The 15,048-nt window shown below is 40.3% G+C and overlaps 1 protein-coding gene across 1 annotated transcript; it reads right to left on the bottom strand.

The window, feature by feature from the left end:
- Positions 1 to 77: 77 nt before the first annotated feature.
- On the bottom strand, positions 78 to 14,321 carry AGXT2 (alanine--glyoxylate aminotransferase 2). Its single transcript, XM_074855523.1, has 14 exons — positions 14,162 to 14,321; positions 12,678 to 12,763; positions 12,072 to 12,256; positions 11,640 to 11,763; positions 10,422 to 10,516; positions 9,186 to 9,279; positions 8,024 to 8,117; positions 6,877 to 6,977; positions 5,688 to 5,780; positions 4,751 to 4,883; positions 3,981 to 4,069; positions 2,321 to 2,470; positions 1,865 to 1,963; positions 78 to 359 (listed from the first exon to the last, which is right to left on the bottom strand). Exons 1-14 carry the CDS (start codon positions 14,214 to 14,216, stop codon positions 249 to 251), a joined length of 1,509 nt encoding a protein of 502 aa, XP_074711624.1. The 5' UTR covers positions 14,217 to 14,321; the 3' UTR covers positions 78 to 248.
- Positions 14,322 to 15,048: the final 727 nt, after the last annotated feature.

The following is a 15,048-nucleotide window of genomic DNA, read 5'->3' as shown; positions in this document are numbered from 1 at the left end:
TTAAGCTAATATTAGAATAGGTGTGCAGCTAACACACACCACCACTGTAGAACTGAACTGTATGTTTACAAAACAGATTGGAGCGTATTCTTTATTAAACAATGGATCTGTCAGACTGCTTTTACAATACTGAACAAGTATTTCATCTTCAGACTATGATTTTCTTAATCCAGTGTAGATTAGTGCTAGGTCTGGGTGGCAAGGGTCAGGGGTTCTGTGTGCGTCCCATGTAAGGAAGCAGATCATGTCTATTTTGCAGCTGCTCTCTCCATGTGTCTCTGTAAAGCAGTACGAAGTACTTCCACAGCAAAGTCGACATCCTTCTTATTAATGCACATAGGAGGTTTAATTCTAAATGTCTGAGAAGAGAGAAAAAAAATTAAAATTGTATGGAAAAAGTAGTTTCTAGCAGCCCATCTAGGTCAGCACTCACCTTCTATGCAAAGAAATCTAACCAAAAATGTGAAAAATAGTATCACAGGAGAACAGCAGAGCAGGGACTGAGGCTTCTGATCAATGCACTCTGAAGTGGGGCAATTTTGGACTTGGCTGCATCCAACTCCCCACTGCACTCTTGTGACAAAGCAACTGCCTCCAAAAGAGACCTGACTAGAGCAGGTCCTGTTTGTGGCTCTGTTATTCCAGACAGAGCTAGTATAAAACCTCAGATGGGCTTGTATTAAGAACAGACACATGGGTGTATTTTCCTTTCTGGCAGCTTTGCCACAGGGAAAAAGTAGTATTTGTTGAGAGTGGCAGCATCCTGCGTTGTGTCAGCTGGTTTGCTGTTGTATTACAGGCTTTTTTTAAGGTTTCCAAGATAATGTATTATGAAATAATCACTAAATACTAACCTTCAGTTAGTTACTATAGCTTGAATGGATGTTGATCAGGAAGGGATATATGCACAGTTCAACTTGTCAAGAATGTAGATTCTTAATCCAAACGTTTGATCTATATTATAATGTTTCCAAGAGTATTTAACTTCCACAAGAGTCTTAAACTTTCAGTTTAAATTTTTCTGTCATCATATCACAGGACTTTATGCAGCAAGAGTGGAATAATATTCTTTCCCACCCACAGCCCCACTGAAGCTAACACAGATAGTCTTGTGACACAGAATCAGATTTTACTACACTGAGCTGCAGCCTGTTACCTGTGTTCTGGTCTGTGACTTGCAGAAGAACCGATGAGGTGACAGACGCAGCACCCTATTTATTTTAGGCATCCTGCATGTATTTCATACAGACGCTGCTTCCTCTATGTCAGAGGGCTTCACTGACCAGCCCAGCCCTGAGGCAATTCTCTGCTGTTAACTCGCATGTCCTAAGAAACCACTCACACAGCACCCTGGGTACAGCATGGTGCATCTTCAGTTGGTGGGGGCTGATGCCCCTTCACATGCAATCCTCACTTTTGTCTGTGTTGCTGAACTTGCTATTAACAACTCCTTTTTTTTAATGGAAAAATTACCATACAGGTAGAATATTACCAGCTCTGTAAGAACTAGTAGAACGAACCTTGCTCTGTACTGACAGTCAGGTGATAAAGTGAACAGTAGCAAAGACTTAGCAGGCCTGAATATTGCTGATTTCTTCTGATTTACATAGACTATAATATTATTGCTTTTCTAGGGGAAGTTGTCCCTCTAAAGAAAAACTCAAAGCTTAGAGCTAGTTCAGCATGCTTGAAAAGAATCAAATAGCTCCTGCCCGATTTATAAAATAAGCAAAATTAAACAGAGATAGTTCCTAAGAGTATATGCTTTCTAGTTTATTTACTAAAGTTAATTTAGCTTGAGGGAAACAGAATGTAGTTCACAAGGACAGAAAATAAGCTTTATGCAGAATCAGAGGTTCTGTACCTGACTGTAGAGTCCTCCTCTTCCGATCAGAACCCCCATGTCTTTACAGTCCTCCCAGATCTGACTGATTTCTTCAGCTGGAAGAGGGTGGCGACTGTCCTAAGGAAAGTGAACATTAAACTTCACTTAGATATTCTAAATCACTTCTATGAAAGAGATGTATAGTCCAGTCTTTCCAGTAAATCCCACCGCCATCTCTGGCAGAAAACATTAGCTGCATAATTTATCTGCTTTCTAAGATGAGTTTATGCAATTAAGGTACACAATTCACTGTTTACTCAAAGCTTGTGAAATATTTGAAATGCTGGAATGTTCTGGATCATTTTTAGCCAGAGCAATGTTTTCTCACCATTAGCTGTTTTTTAATAGAAAGTCTTCCTATTATTTCAACTGAAATAAAATGTGACAAAACTTTCAATGGCACTGTAAATTAAAAGGAAGAAGTAAATCACTAACCTTATCTGTCACCATTTCTACTCCAATCATAAGTCCCTTGCCACGGACATCTCCCACAACTTCGAATTCATCCCGTAGTTTAGCCAACTCCAGTAGCATATATGTTCCCACATCCTCACAGTTTTTTTGTAGACCATCTTCTTCAATAGCCTGGTTAAAATGATGTACTGTGACAGTGTTGCAGTAAAAGCTTCCAGTACAGTCACTTAATCCCCATTTAGCTTGACGACACATTACGTTTATCTCACTTCCTTGCAGACCATGTTCCTTCACTACAACAATCCTTATGTTTTTTTTCTCTTAAAGTCCTCTAATGACATCAGAAGACACAATATTTTCATGTTCCTGTGGCATTTTCCACATTTTACTTATTATTCCATAAACATAATCCAGTAGTTCATGTTTACATGTAGTCATAACTGAAAAATACCTGACCAGCAGGATTATTTTCAAAATCTTATCAGAAATATTTTAATTCTTCCTCAGTATCATGAGAAGAATACAATTTGACAAGGCACACCTATGTGTACTACCCAGCCTTTTAGGGAACAACTTGAGTTTTTTAATTAGATTTATCAACACCATGCTTTTTAATCACCATTTTTTTTTTCTTCCTTACTCTACTCTCCTTAATCAAAGTTCTGACATGCAGCCAACTATGAGCTCTGGCACACGCAAGCCATTTTATGAACTTAATATTCGCATTAAGAAAATTTACATGAGAAAAACAAAAAATACAATTACAGAAGTTACAGTGGGTGTTTATCCTTTTTACTTTTTTTTCCTTTTCTTTCATCTCCATTTTACTATTTCTGATTCTGAAAACCTCCTTGGACTTATTTCAGATCCAGGCTCCAAGTTAATTCAGAGCAAAAACATCCAAAACATGGGTTCAGACCTTCTTATTTGTAAACTGTTTTTTTAAAATATTTTTATTTATATGAGCAACCATCTTATAAAATAGCTTAAAAAAAAATCCCAAAGGGTCAGGTCAGGAAAGTAACATGCATAGAAAGGGTCTGCTGGAATGAAGTGAGATTCATGGACAAATGGTCTGTGCACGATCAAGAAAAATTACAGAGCGACCTACTGCCCACTGATTGATTTTCTGTTGGATAGTAAGTGAAATATGTTGCAAATTTTCGATTTGTCTTTTTCATAAGGGATTTTTTTCATAAGGAATTCTGACCTTAAATATTTTTAACTAGCTGGTTGTTAAGGCTTTTTAGGCACAGTGTAAAAGCTGTGGAGTTAAAAATTTTGTTAAGCATATGTGCCAGAGAATAAATTTGGTTTAGCTGGGGATTTGCATAGTCCTATGAAAGAGTTAGCTACGGCTTTTGAGAAAATGCTTTCCTACATTTTTATTAACAAAATAAATAATATAAGGGAGACAAAGAAAGATGATTCTGAAAACATAATCAGAGGACTCCTATTCTTGCCTGAGGGATGAAAATTTTGCAAGGAACCAAGTAGGAATTTTTCCTACACATAGTGCACATTGGCCATGTATGCATAATACATGCATATGTTTATGCATTTTATACAGTTATTTAAAAAATTGTCCACATATAACTTTACAGTAAGAATAAACATATTTTTTGTATTTTGCTACAAGAAAAAGTGTGGAATATATAAATATATATAATGCTCTCCCTACATCAAGAACTGCAGCTCCAACTACGCAGGCCAAAGGGCTTCCTCCAAATGTATTAAAGTGAAGATTTTGAGCCAAGGAACTTGCGATATCTAAAAGAAAAAGAACAACACTGATTACTCTTACAGTTGTATTATATTTGGTGACAGTATCCGCCTGCTTTAACTTAACTGTTAAGTTAAATTTGCTGTGCTTCAACCCTGATTCTACTGGAGACAATGCAGTAGGAAGATTTTATTTTTTTCCTGCAAGTAGTCTGTGCAAAATATGACTACTGCAAAAAAACTATAGTGTCTAGAAGATGCTAAAACCAGACTTCTTTTTAAAAAGTCATACTTCTAACATATGCTGTCATTTGTTCCCTTAAACTGACATCTACGTATTTTCTTCACTAGATTCAGGCAGTCATTGGTAGGAATCAAGTAGCTGGCTAACATTCTGCCTTATATACTTGCAGTACATTGATTAGTAAAACAGTAAATTCAGTGAGGACTTCCAGGATCTATTCTCACGTCTACCAATGACTCACAAAGTCATCCCTGCTTCAGTTATACAACTAACCCCATTTAAATAAAGCTTTGCACTGGTATAGCACAGCACTTGGTTAAACAAGTGAGTAATGAGAATCTAATTAATTTGTCAAAAGATAGATTGAGATAAGGATGATTAATAAAGCTCAGCTGCTTGAACACACATCTCTCCAGGGAGTAATTATTGCATAGCATATTTTGTAATTGCTCTGTTTTAAATCCAGCAGAATAGAACACTTATACCTTTTGTTGTAACAACAGCTGCCATTGGAAAGCCATTACCAATTCCTTTTGCCAAAGTAACAATGTCAGGGACTACACCATGTGTTTCAAATCCCCAGAAGTGGCTGCCTGTCCGTCCAAATCCTGTCTGTACCTTTCAAAAGAAAATCCAGAGAAATCCTCATCACTTTTTCACACTTTACAATATGGTTTCTTTTTCTTGTCTTTCTATTGTTACTGATTTGCATTAAACTGCAACTACATCTGGACTCAACTTGTATTAGGATTCTTACTCAGATGGCTTTGCACAAAATACTATTTATTGTAACTAGGTTTTTCTTTCACATATGAAATAGATAATACGTCAGCATGTCTTAGGTATGCTGAAATGCACAAATAAGATGCACCTTCCATTTCAAAATGGAGAGGAAATGCAGTTGCTTATCACATTTCAAAAGCAACCATGATTGCTGATTTCTGCTTGAGGTATGTATCACTGTCACTCTGAAGCATTTGCTACTATTTCAAAATAGCTTTAGCTAAGCAAATTCTATCTAGAAAATGTATTTGCAGAGGTAGAGCAATCAGCTCCCTTCTAGAGTTTATATATGTCAACAACACTCATAAGAGAAAGCGTTGTTGTGACAAACATCATATCACAACTGGCCTTTATTAGCTGCACATGTGTGTAACTTTACTGCTCCCAAAAGGTAAGGAGTGAAGTCTGCTACTAACATTACCCATGTCTAAAATCAGAATACCACATAGCAAAATAAGGCAGTAAAAACTGGGAGGCTCCTATGCTTGGAAAGATGCACTGTGTTAAACTTAAGCTATGAAGTGTACAGCATTTCATTTAGATTATTTCCAGGTTTCCAGACTGCGTCCACTCGGCTTCTTTTAAGATAACTTCCAGAGGTACCCCAAACTCCAGAGGTCTTATGTCAAAAAAACTCACTTCATCTGAAATACAAACGCCCCCTCGTTCCCGTACTAGCTGATAAGCTTCCTTTAAGAAACTTCTTGGGTACTGAACAGCTCCATTAACACCCTGCCAAGACAAAAAAGACAGTGTCTTCAGGAACAGACAAGGAAACAGGAGTTTCACTGTGTGACTGTCCTACAATAAGAAAAAATATCAGCAGTCCTCAGGTAATAGCAAGACTGTTGTGTCAAGTTTCTGGCTTCAGCAGTGAAACTGCTTCAGAAAGTTCCTGCTCAGGTCACTCACTCCCATTCCACAGGGCGGTTTGCTGTTCTGTTAGTTGTGCTGGTATAAATGTTTGTCAGGCCATACTGTAAACTGGATCATGGCAAGACAGAGTCAATTAAACTGCCAAAAGAAGTACCTTGAAAACATACACTCTGAGAAACCGAGAAACTGTGTCTGATGACAAAGTTAACCAGAGAATTCACATCTCTTCTTTGGTTAATTTGTTTAAAACATTGTTTCCTCAATTTCTCTTCACCTTGCCAGTTTTCATTTGGATCAGAAATTCCACTCTACAGTCGGACTGCAATAGCTTCTTAGACTTAAGTATGCAAAGGCTTAGAAGACAGCAAAACCAGAGAACAGCTCCAATTTTCTCTATGGTCACAATTCTCACATTTTTTTTTCCTTTCCAGTTCCCAGGATATATTCTCCATTTTTCCTATTGAAGAACTACATACACAACAGTTCTGAAACAGGTGAAGCACCACAAGAATGAATTCTGTGGCCACCACTTGCTGGAGAGCTGCTAAAAATGTAGTGGACAACATGGCTAGGAAGACGTGGAAGGGGAATTGCGTTAAAGTTTACAGAAATAGTAAAGAGAAAAGCAGTATGAAATTTGGAAGATGGTATTAGAAACTAAACAATAGCATGCATCATACTCGCTATTTAAGTGCAGAAAAAATGTGTATGTTTAATCACGAATCTGTTTAATTTAACTTCATGAGCAAAATGGTAGCTTCATTGAAATCAGTGACAAAAGTTGACACTTTAAGACAGTGCATCCATTCTTACAAATATTTAAGGTGTTTAAGGCATTAAAAATTAATAAAAATCAGCACAAGACTATGCTTAGGATGTAGCTAAAGTACATCAGATTTGAGTGTTTCACACTATTTGTGCTATCACAATTGACAAATGGCAAACTACCTACTTGAATTGGTTCAGCAATAAATCCAGCTATTGTCTTTGGCACCGAGGTATTCAGAGTATCTTTGAACTGTTCAATGTACTGGTCATTTGCATGACATACACCTGTTTACAGGGGGAATAGTTTAAAGGGAATTTAAATGACACAAAAGTAGCTTCAAAATGTAAAATTTCTAAGTAATTTCTAATGTAAATTCTTCTAAGCAACAAGTATTATTTGACTGCATGGTCAATATCACCTCTGAAATACACAATAAAAGGCTAAACATTAAAGGAGAGAGTCCCTTATCTTCTCTTAAACCATATATACCCTAAGGAATGCCACTCTGAAAACAGCAAGGCAAAGCTGCCAGACAGTAAGATGTTACACATTATACAAGTCAGTAAGCTGCAGGTTAGAGAAAGTGTTTGTGAATCACCTACACAGCAGAAAGAATAAGCAGACACTTTCTCAGGGTTTAATAAACATCAGCATAAGACATAATGAATTGTTAGGTTAGTGCAGGTATGAGGATTCTGGAGAATACAGCTGCGTATCCGAAAAAAAGAACAGAGCAATTAGTATAGTTAATGCTCCCATTCACTAGGGACAGCAAAGTGAAAAGAAAACATTTTGTTATGTGTGTTTGTGAATTAAAATACTAAAGAGTGCCTGTTGAAACAGTGGAAAAAAACACTGTAATTGTTGTTAACAGGAGAGCAGCAGAGGATCTTACACACTGTGCTGCATATGGTATGTTTTGCCTCATATAAGACTTTTTGCCTATCACTGGCTCCAGGTTGTCCTTTCTATTCAAATGATTCCAAAACAAAAGCTGAAGAGCTGTCAAAACTTCAGAAGCAGTAGAAAACACCAATCAACATTTCTGTTCTTCCAGATGTGCTAAACTGAGTTCCACAGCTTCCAGAGCTGATCACAACAAATGCTGGAAACAAAGGCTGGGATTTTAAGAAGAAATCTGAGCATATGAGGTGTCACCTGCACTCAGTGGGAAGCAGGTGCCTGAGATTCTCTGCAATATTTTCTTTGGTTGCCCTTGTAAATCCTAACTAGAGGCCTACCTTTCTTGAGGAGGTAAATATAAACTATTTCCACGGCCTTCTAGCATTCTCTAATCTAAAAGCCAAATACTATTTTGTCATTGACCAACCTTCAGAACAGCTGCATTTTCGAACAGTTTGCACTGGAGAATCTCTACAATGGCTGCCTCCCCATGGACCACGAAAAACATCTGGTAACATTGTCTGTCAAGCATAAGAGAAACAGCTACAGATTTCGTGACACCTTTCTAAGAGATGTTTTGATCATACTTAGGGATGACTAATGAAAAAAGCTCAGAAAAGTCTGTTAAGAGTCAAAGGGCATACCTAGCTCAAGCCACTTGTCTGAAGAACACTTGTGGAATAACCCCAAACTTCCCCCTCAAGAAATGGTAGAACAGAGATGGTTTTGGAACCAACGGGTTTAGACTATTCCAGCAATAGTCACTCAATTGATTATTTCCTTTGTTTTGTTCTGTAAGTTAGTCAGCAGTCTTAAATTATTTAAGATTAATAGCAACATTTTTAGAGTTGCTGGTAGTACTTCAATAATTCAAAGTGTGATAAAAATCTGCAAAATATGGTGAAGCAGGCAAATTTAGTAATTACAGGCTGGAAATTGCAAACTCCAGCCATCTAATCCTGACTGCTGCTGAAATACCACATGACTTTAGGCAACTCATTTACTGAGCCAGGTTGGGAGGCTGCTAGAAAGGAGCCTTCCTACAGCCAGTGCTGTGGCTGAGCTATTACCAGGGCAGATCAGTAGCCAGTGCCAGCTTCTAGTAGACAGAAAGTCGTTCCCATCTGCTCAAAGGCATTTAGACTCAATGGATCTCCTTAACAGATATGTCTCCTGTCTTGCTGAAATGAGGCACATCATAGGTTCTTTCTTCCATTCCAGGGGAGGATCTACTTCAGGCCAGCTGAAAGCAGCTTTGCACAGATTTGCCAAAATAAACTTGAGAAAAGGGGTTCTGAGCATTCCTATTTTGCACCTTACATAGACTTCCATGCAAGCATCAACCATGACTAAAGAACTGTAAATCATGACCACTAGTGTTATGGCTGTCCTGACTGCAAATTGGCATGATTAACTATGCACAGAAGGAAAGGAGACTCTGGCTCTTGTTGTGCTTACACAGCAGGAACAGCTACACTGCAGTTAGTTAGTGACCACAAAGCACTTTGAGGATAGAAAATATATTAATTGTTGAAATATTCAAATAAATCTGTTACCCAGATTATTAAAAAAAATAGTAAAAATCTCACTGTTGAACAGCCAAAGCCATTGGCAACACTGTGTTTATAAAGACCAACAGACGTCAATCCCAGTGTGTAAGGGCTGCCTCCATGGTATGCTCCTCTGTGCAAACAAACAAAGCACATGAACATCATTCATTTCCAAGAAGAGACTCTAGCAATATTAGTTCTGAGAAGGTACACTTCTGAGACTCAAATTATTGGGGAAAATGTGTATTGTTACACACAAAACAAAAAGATTCCTACTGCCATTTTTAGGTCTGTTTTTGGAAGATCTATGACCGCCCATCTGCACTGGTTTCCTGAAATTTCAAACGTTAAAATTGTGAGGTAATATTTGCAAGGAGAAAAGAACAATGATTGGGACCAACAGCAATTCAGACAGTGCCTCAGAAGTTCTGCTGTAGCACCTGAGCCCTAACGAGCAAACATCTCTGTTCTTCGAATCTTAGAAACCACTGCTCTCTCCAACAGATGCTGCCCATTATTAAACTACGTAGTGGTTTTCTGCCAGTTTTATACACAAATCAAAAGTTCATTAATGAGAATGTACAAGCAAGGTGGGTACCCAATGTTCTGCTGAACAGAATAACAGAAAAATAAAGCTCTTCATAACAAGGCCTTTTATTCTAATATTTGAGGCCACCTGGGATGCATAGTTAAGAGAACTGCTTACATTGGTACTTACATAGCACTCACTCCTACAACACCTCTGTCGTTAAGCCAGAGGAGCTGTTTGCGTACCTCTGCAGTGAACTACGGTTCAGGGATCTGGCAGAAAAATAAGGCAGCAAAACAAACAAGGCAAAAAAATCCTTCTGCCCAGTTAGCTTTCAGCCAGAGAAGTTCCCTGCTGTGGTCCACTGCACCGCCCTTCCAGAGGTACCTTTGTACCCTCACAAAGGGGGACACTGCAGGGGTGGAATGAAGGAAGAAGGTATCAATTGCTGAAGCCTGCTCTGGCCCTGAACAAAGGTCCACCAAAGCACTCCCTGAACACAGAGACTAGACCCTCTTCTAAGTAACAAAAGCAAAAATTACAGGTTGTGTTTTGTATGCAAACCAGTCCTAATATACTGCACCAAATCTTCAACTCCATTTTACTCCTCTTTGTCAAATAAAATAATTTTATAGCGTTCTCCTCAGCAGATCTAGGGTTAAAGAGTTCTCTATTTTTTCCTGGTTTAGGCATATAGAGAGTGATCACATACACAAAAAAGTTTTGTAAAGATCTATCAACATTACCTGAAAGAGATGATGTCGAAGTTACGAGTATATAGCCTTGCCATGAACATAGCCAAATCATTGGCTTCTGACCCACTGTTGGTTAGATAAACCACCTACAGGAGAAGGGTTATGATCAGTACAGCACACAATCACCACCCTCTTGTTCAGCATCAGATCACATCACCTAGTAACATTATGAGTGATAACATACCACGACCAGAAGGTGACTTCACCACAATAAATTTAGTGTTGCCCGTACACTACAGATGAGAACTGAGATCAAGCTGATCTACTCAGGGAGAGTACAGAAAAATCTTTGAGAGTTGGAGTCTTTAGGTTTTCCTAAGATGGAACAGTGATTCAAAGAAAAATGAAAGTGTCTGGGTCAAACTGAGCATGACTGACTGAACAGAAATAACCTTCACCCAAGTGAAAAGGGCTGTACGGTGTTCCTGCATGTTACTTACTAGGAGTGACATACACAGACACAACTGTGGAACAGAAAAGGTAAGCAGAGTTTGCTTATTGGGAACAAATGAGGATTAAGGGGATATCCTGAATACAAGTTCTGAGATTTGCAAATAGCTCAAATTCTAGTGTTATCACTTTTAAAGTTAATTTCCAGAAGTGTTTGAGATTCTTCTCTGCTTAGAACTATGCAGATGCTTTACATTTGTTGCTTTTTTTTTTAACTCTCCTTCCATTTTTAAGATTGCAATAGCTTCACACTCTTCTGCTAGCCCAATTTCCTTTTATCACCAGGTTATTTTGCCTGGAAACAAAACCCATATTTTTCTTACTGTTTCTGGGTACATGAAACGTGACATTTATGTGGTTTATTTATTTAAATTTCAGTAATGCTCAGTACTCAAAGTACTGTCAAACACTCTTCACCGTCGATTTTCATGAAATCAAGCAAATTAAGGTTGGCTACATATAAGAATAGTTAACATCTTCAGTAATTTTTAAGCTGGCAATGACCCTTCACAGCAACAACTGGAGGGAGAGAACAAACAGAACAGGAGCTTGGGATATTATGCTTGTCTACAACTGGGCCTAAAGAAAAGGCCTTGAGGGACATCATGCTCTTTTTATCTGACAGTCTGTAGGTCCCCATACACATTTTCTCCCCACAGATATCATGGCACTTCCATTTACTAAATATTTTTATATTAAATATTTTTTATAAACGGACACCCCCTTCACCAGCCCCTGCTCCTATCAGAAGAAAAGTACCTTAAGTGGGTCTGGAAGAAGAGAAGTTAGCTTTTCAGCATACTCATGGATTGATGGGTGCATGTAGATATTAGCGGTATGCCACAGGCGAGCAAGCTGTTTCTGAGCAGCCACAGTTACCTTCCTGCACGTAGCACAAGAACAGACAAAGGGATTCAATTCTGCACACACGTGCACTCATAAATGCACACACCTACCTGTTATTCATTCTGAAAAGGAATGCGCCATTTGCCAGATGGATGAACAAGCAGACAAAATTAATGAATTCTTCAAAACACAGTGGAAATTGACCTTAATATAAGTAATACATGACAATTCAGTGAATTGTATTCTGGTTTTAGGCTTACAGTGTCACAGATTAACAAAGAACAAAACTGACACAGGTATCTCTTCCTGTATTTTACAGCATAAATCAAATAGTAACATACTTACGGGTGACAGTGACCAACACTGACAGTGACAATTCCAGCAAAGAGATCAAGGTATCTTCGCCCTTCATAATCAACCAACCACTGCATATGTCCTTGATGTAGCAACAATGGCTTCTTGTAATACATTCGCAGTGAAGGAGAAATATTTTGTTCACGAATCTTCTGCATACGTTCATACGGATAGGACTAAAAGGAATAAAAAAAGTCAGTATCCATTTATGCTTTCTAAAGATCCAGACTAATGGAGCTGTAGTGGATCACACAGATTACACAGCTGTCTACAGCAGTTGATCAAAGAACATTTTAACAAATTTTGGCACACAGAGGGTTCTACAGACCTCTGAAACTCAGCTTTTGAAATAAGACTGCAGTTCTGCACTTATCCCTTCCTCAAAGTTTTTCAAATCAACAATTTAGCCATAAGTTATAGAACTGTCACACAGGTACATCTACAGGTTATATCCTGGTTGTAACAGAATTGGGTTTTGCCCAAACAACCAAATTGTATAATCATATTTAATGCATTGACTATTTATAGTAGATGAGTCTATAACTCAAATCTAGTAATGCAGCCTTACTTAAACTCAGTGTAGTATGTATGACTTACTTTGTATTTTTCAGGTACAAAATTGCAAGTAGGCATTTTTGCTTGTGTGGAGACAGAGCTCTTCCATTTCTTCAGCCTAAAGGCAACTACAAAACAGTAAGAGAATTATCAAACACTTATCAAAGTGCACATCTGAAAGAGTTTCTCAATAAGCTTGTTCAGAGAACACACAAACTGGTCAAAGCAAGTTTTGGTTTCGTTTGGTTTTTTTGTCTGAGAGATTTTTTTGGGGGAATAAAATAATATCTTTGTAAGGGCAAAATATATGTAGATTTAAAAAAAAAAAAGGTGTTTCTCTCTTACCAGCTAAAACTCACAGTTTCACAGGGACTTTTGACAGAAAAAGACTTAAAAAAACTCCAAAGCCCAGTTTCTAATACAAATTCTGATCTGGGAGCAGCAAGAGCAAGAAACCTCTACAAGGGTGTGAGCCAGGAGCCCAGGGTGACCGCAGCCCTGGCGGTGCTCTCAGGGACAAGTGTACAGTCCTAAACAAGGTGGGCAGAGCTGGACCCACTGAGAGTGCCCCACACAAGTGGAGGAGTCCAGGGTCTGCCCAGGGAGTCCAGTCAGGAGCAGCAGTAGATGGGGCCAGAGACAGGGCTGGAGACAAGGCTATAACTGAGGTCCAAGGTCCATCCAGAGACAGGGCCAGAGACTGGACTGGTGGCAAGGCTGAACGTGTGGCACAGCTGAGGCAGGGGCTGAAGGCTCAGGGCTGAGCTGAAACAGGGCTCCTGGGCAGCGGGGCACTGGTAGAGGCCCTGGGTGAGGCTGCTCAGGGTGGACAAGGTATGCTCAGGGCCCTGACAACTATCACCGCCATCATCTGTCCTCATTCTAAAACCCTAAAAACATCACACTGTCCTACCTTTCATTTAACTGGAAGCGTAATTAAGCAGGTATCAGAAAACGCTATAATTGAAATACATTCTCCTGCACCCCTAACATTATCTGCATTTATTTTTAAATGTCTAAGGTTTTAAACAATTTCTGAAACACACTAAAATTAAAATGAAGAATAAATTTTCCTGAAATACATTACATACACTGTCACTTCCCTTACAACTGCTGACAGCACTAATGAATTAATCATCTAAAAGAGTCCAGTCCAGTGGTAAGTTAGAGAAGTTCAGCCACTGGGCCTCTTTCACCGGGATCGACAGCCACACCGAAAATGCTCCTTCGCCCCCATGTACGAACAGGGCGCAGCAATCAAAACCCCGCAGGACAGCGGGCTTTCGGGGAGATACGCTGACCCCCCCGCCAGGCCCCCCCCCCGTCCAGCCCAGGCCTGGGGGTGCTTTCGGCTCCGCGCAGCTGCTCCCGGCGGAGCGAGTCCCCACCGCGGGCAGAGCCGCCCCAGCCCCTCACCGCCCCGCGGGGCGACCGCCCGGGCGACCGCGGCTGGCCCCGTCCCGCCGGCACTCGGACGGCCGCTCCGCCCGAGCCGAGCCGCTGCCTTTACCGCGCCGGTCCCTTACCGCTGCCCAGCCGGCGGCTGCGCTCCCACAGCAGCGACCCGAGCCCCCACGCCATGTCGGCCGGTACCGGGGCAGCGCCAGGGCCTCGCCCCCCCGCCCCGCCCGCGGTGGTGCGGCCTGGCGGGCAGCGGCCCTTGGCCCCTGCGGCGCTAAATGCCCAGGGCTGGCGGCTTTATTTTGCTGTAATCCAATACTACGCCCATCTCGAGCCGTTTTCTGGAAAAATTTGAATGTTGCTTTAATTAAAAAAGTGGTTGTGAGGGAGCGTGTTTCATCCGTACCGAGCGGTGACAATTGCGTGAGCACCGGCCGCCCTCGCACAGCGCCCGAGGGCGCTCCCGGGGCTGAGGACGGCAGGGTGTGCCCGGCCTGGGCAACAACGAGCAGGAGGCAGACCGGCGGTATAAAGTCACATCAGGAGAAAACCCAGAAGGAGGTGTTAACTTTACAGCCGGGTGGATAAACTGAAAGATGTTGTGAGAGCGATAACTGATGACCCATTTCTTCCCTCCTTTTTAAAAATTGTTTTCTCAGCAAAGAGTACTAGCACAACCTCCTACAAGGTGCCTGGTAGTACTAAAAGAAATAAGGCTTGTAATGGCGTTCCCTAGAACAGTAGCTGGCAAACACTGTAACTAGACACAATTGCCAGTGAAAGGTATTGCACAATGATTTTGGTGACCCTGGCTGTTCCTAAGGCAGAAGGCTGACTACATCACCTTCCCTGAGGGGCAGCACCAGTTTTGTAGGAAAACTGCCTGATCTTGCGGCAAACAAGGGTCACAGATTTGTACTTCCTACTAACCAGGTTAGTGCTTACATACATAGGACTCCCAAATGCTCAGTCAAACTTTACTTTTGCTAACTTGAAATCCCTGAATTTCAGT

Source organism: Strix uralensis, chromosome Z (genome assembly GCF_047716275.1).
Source record: "Strix uralensis isolate ZFMK-TIS-50842 chromosome Z, bStrUra1, whole genome shotgun sequence".
Taxonomy (NCBI): domain Eukaryota; kingdom Metazoa; phylum Chordata; class Aves; order Strigiformes; family Strigidae; genus Strix; species Strix uralensis.
The sequence above is the reverse complement of the archived record's forward strand: the minus strand, read 5'-3'. Positions and strand labels throughout refer to the sequence as shown.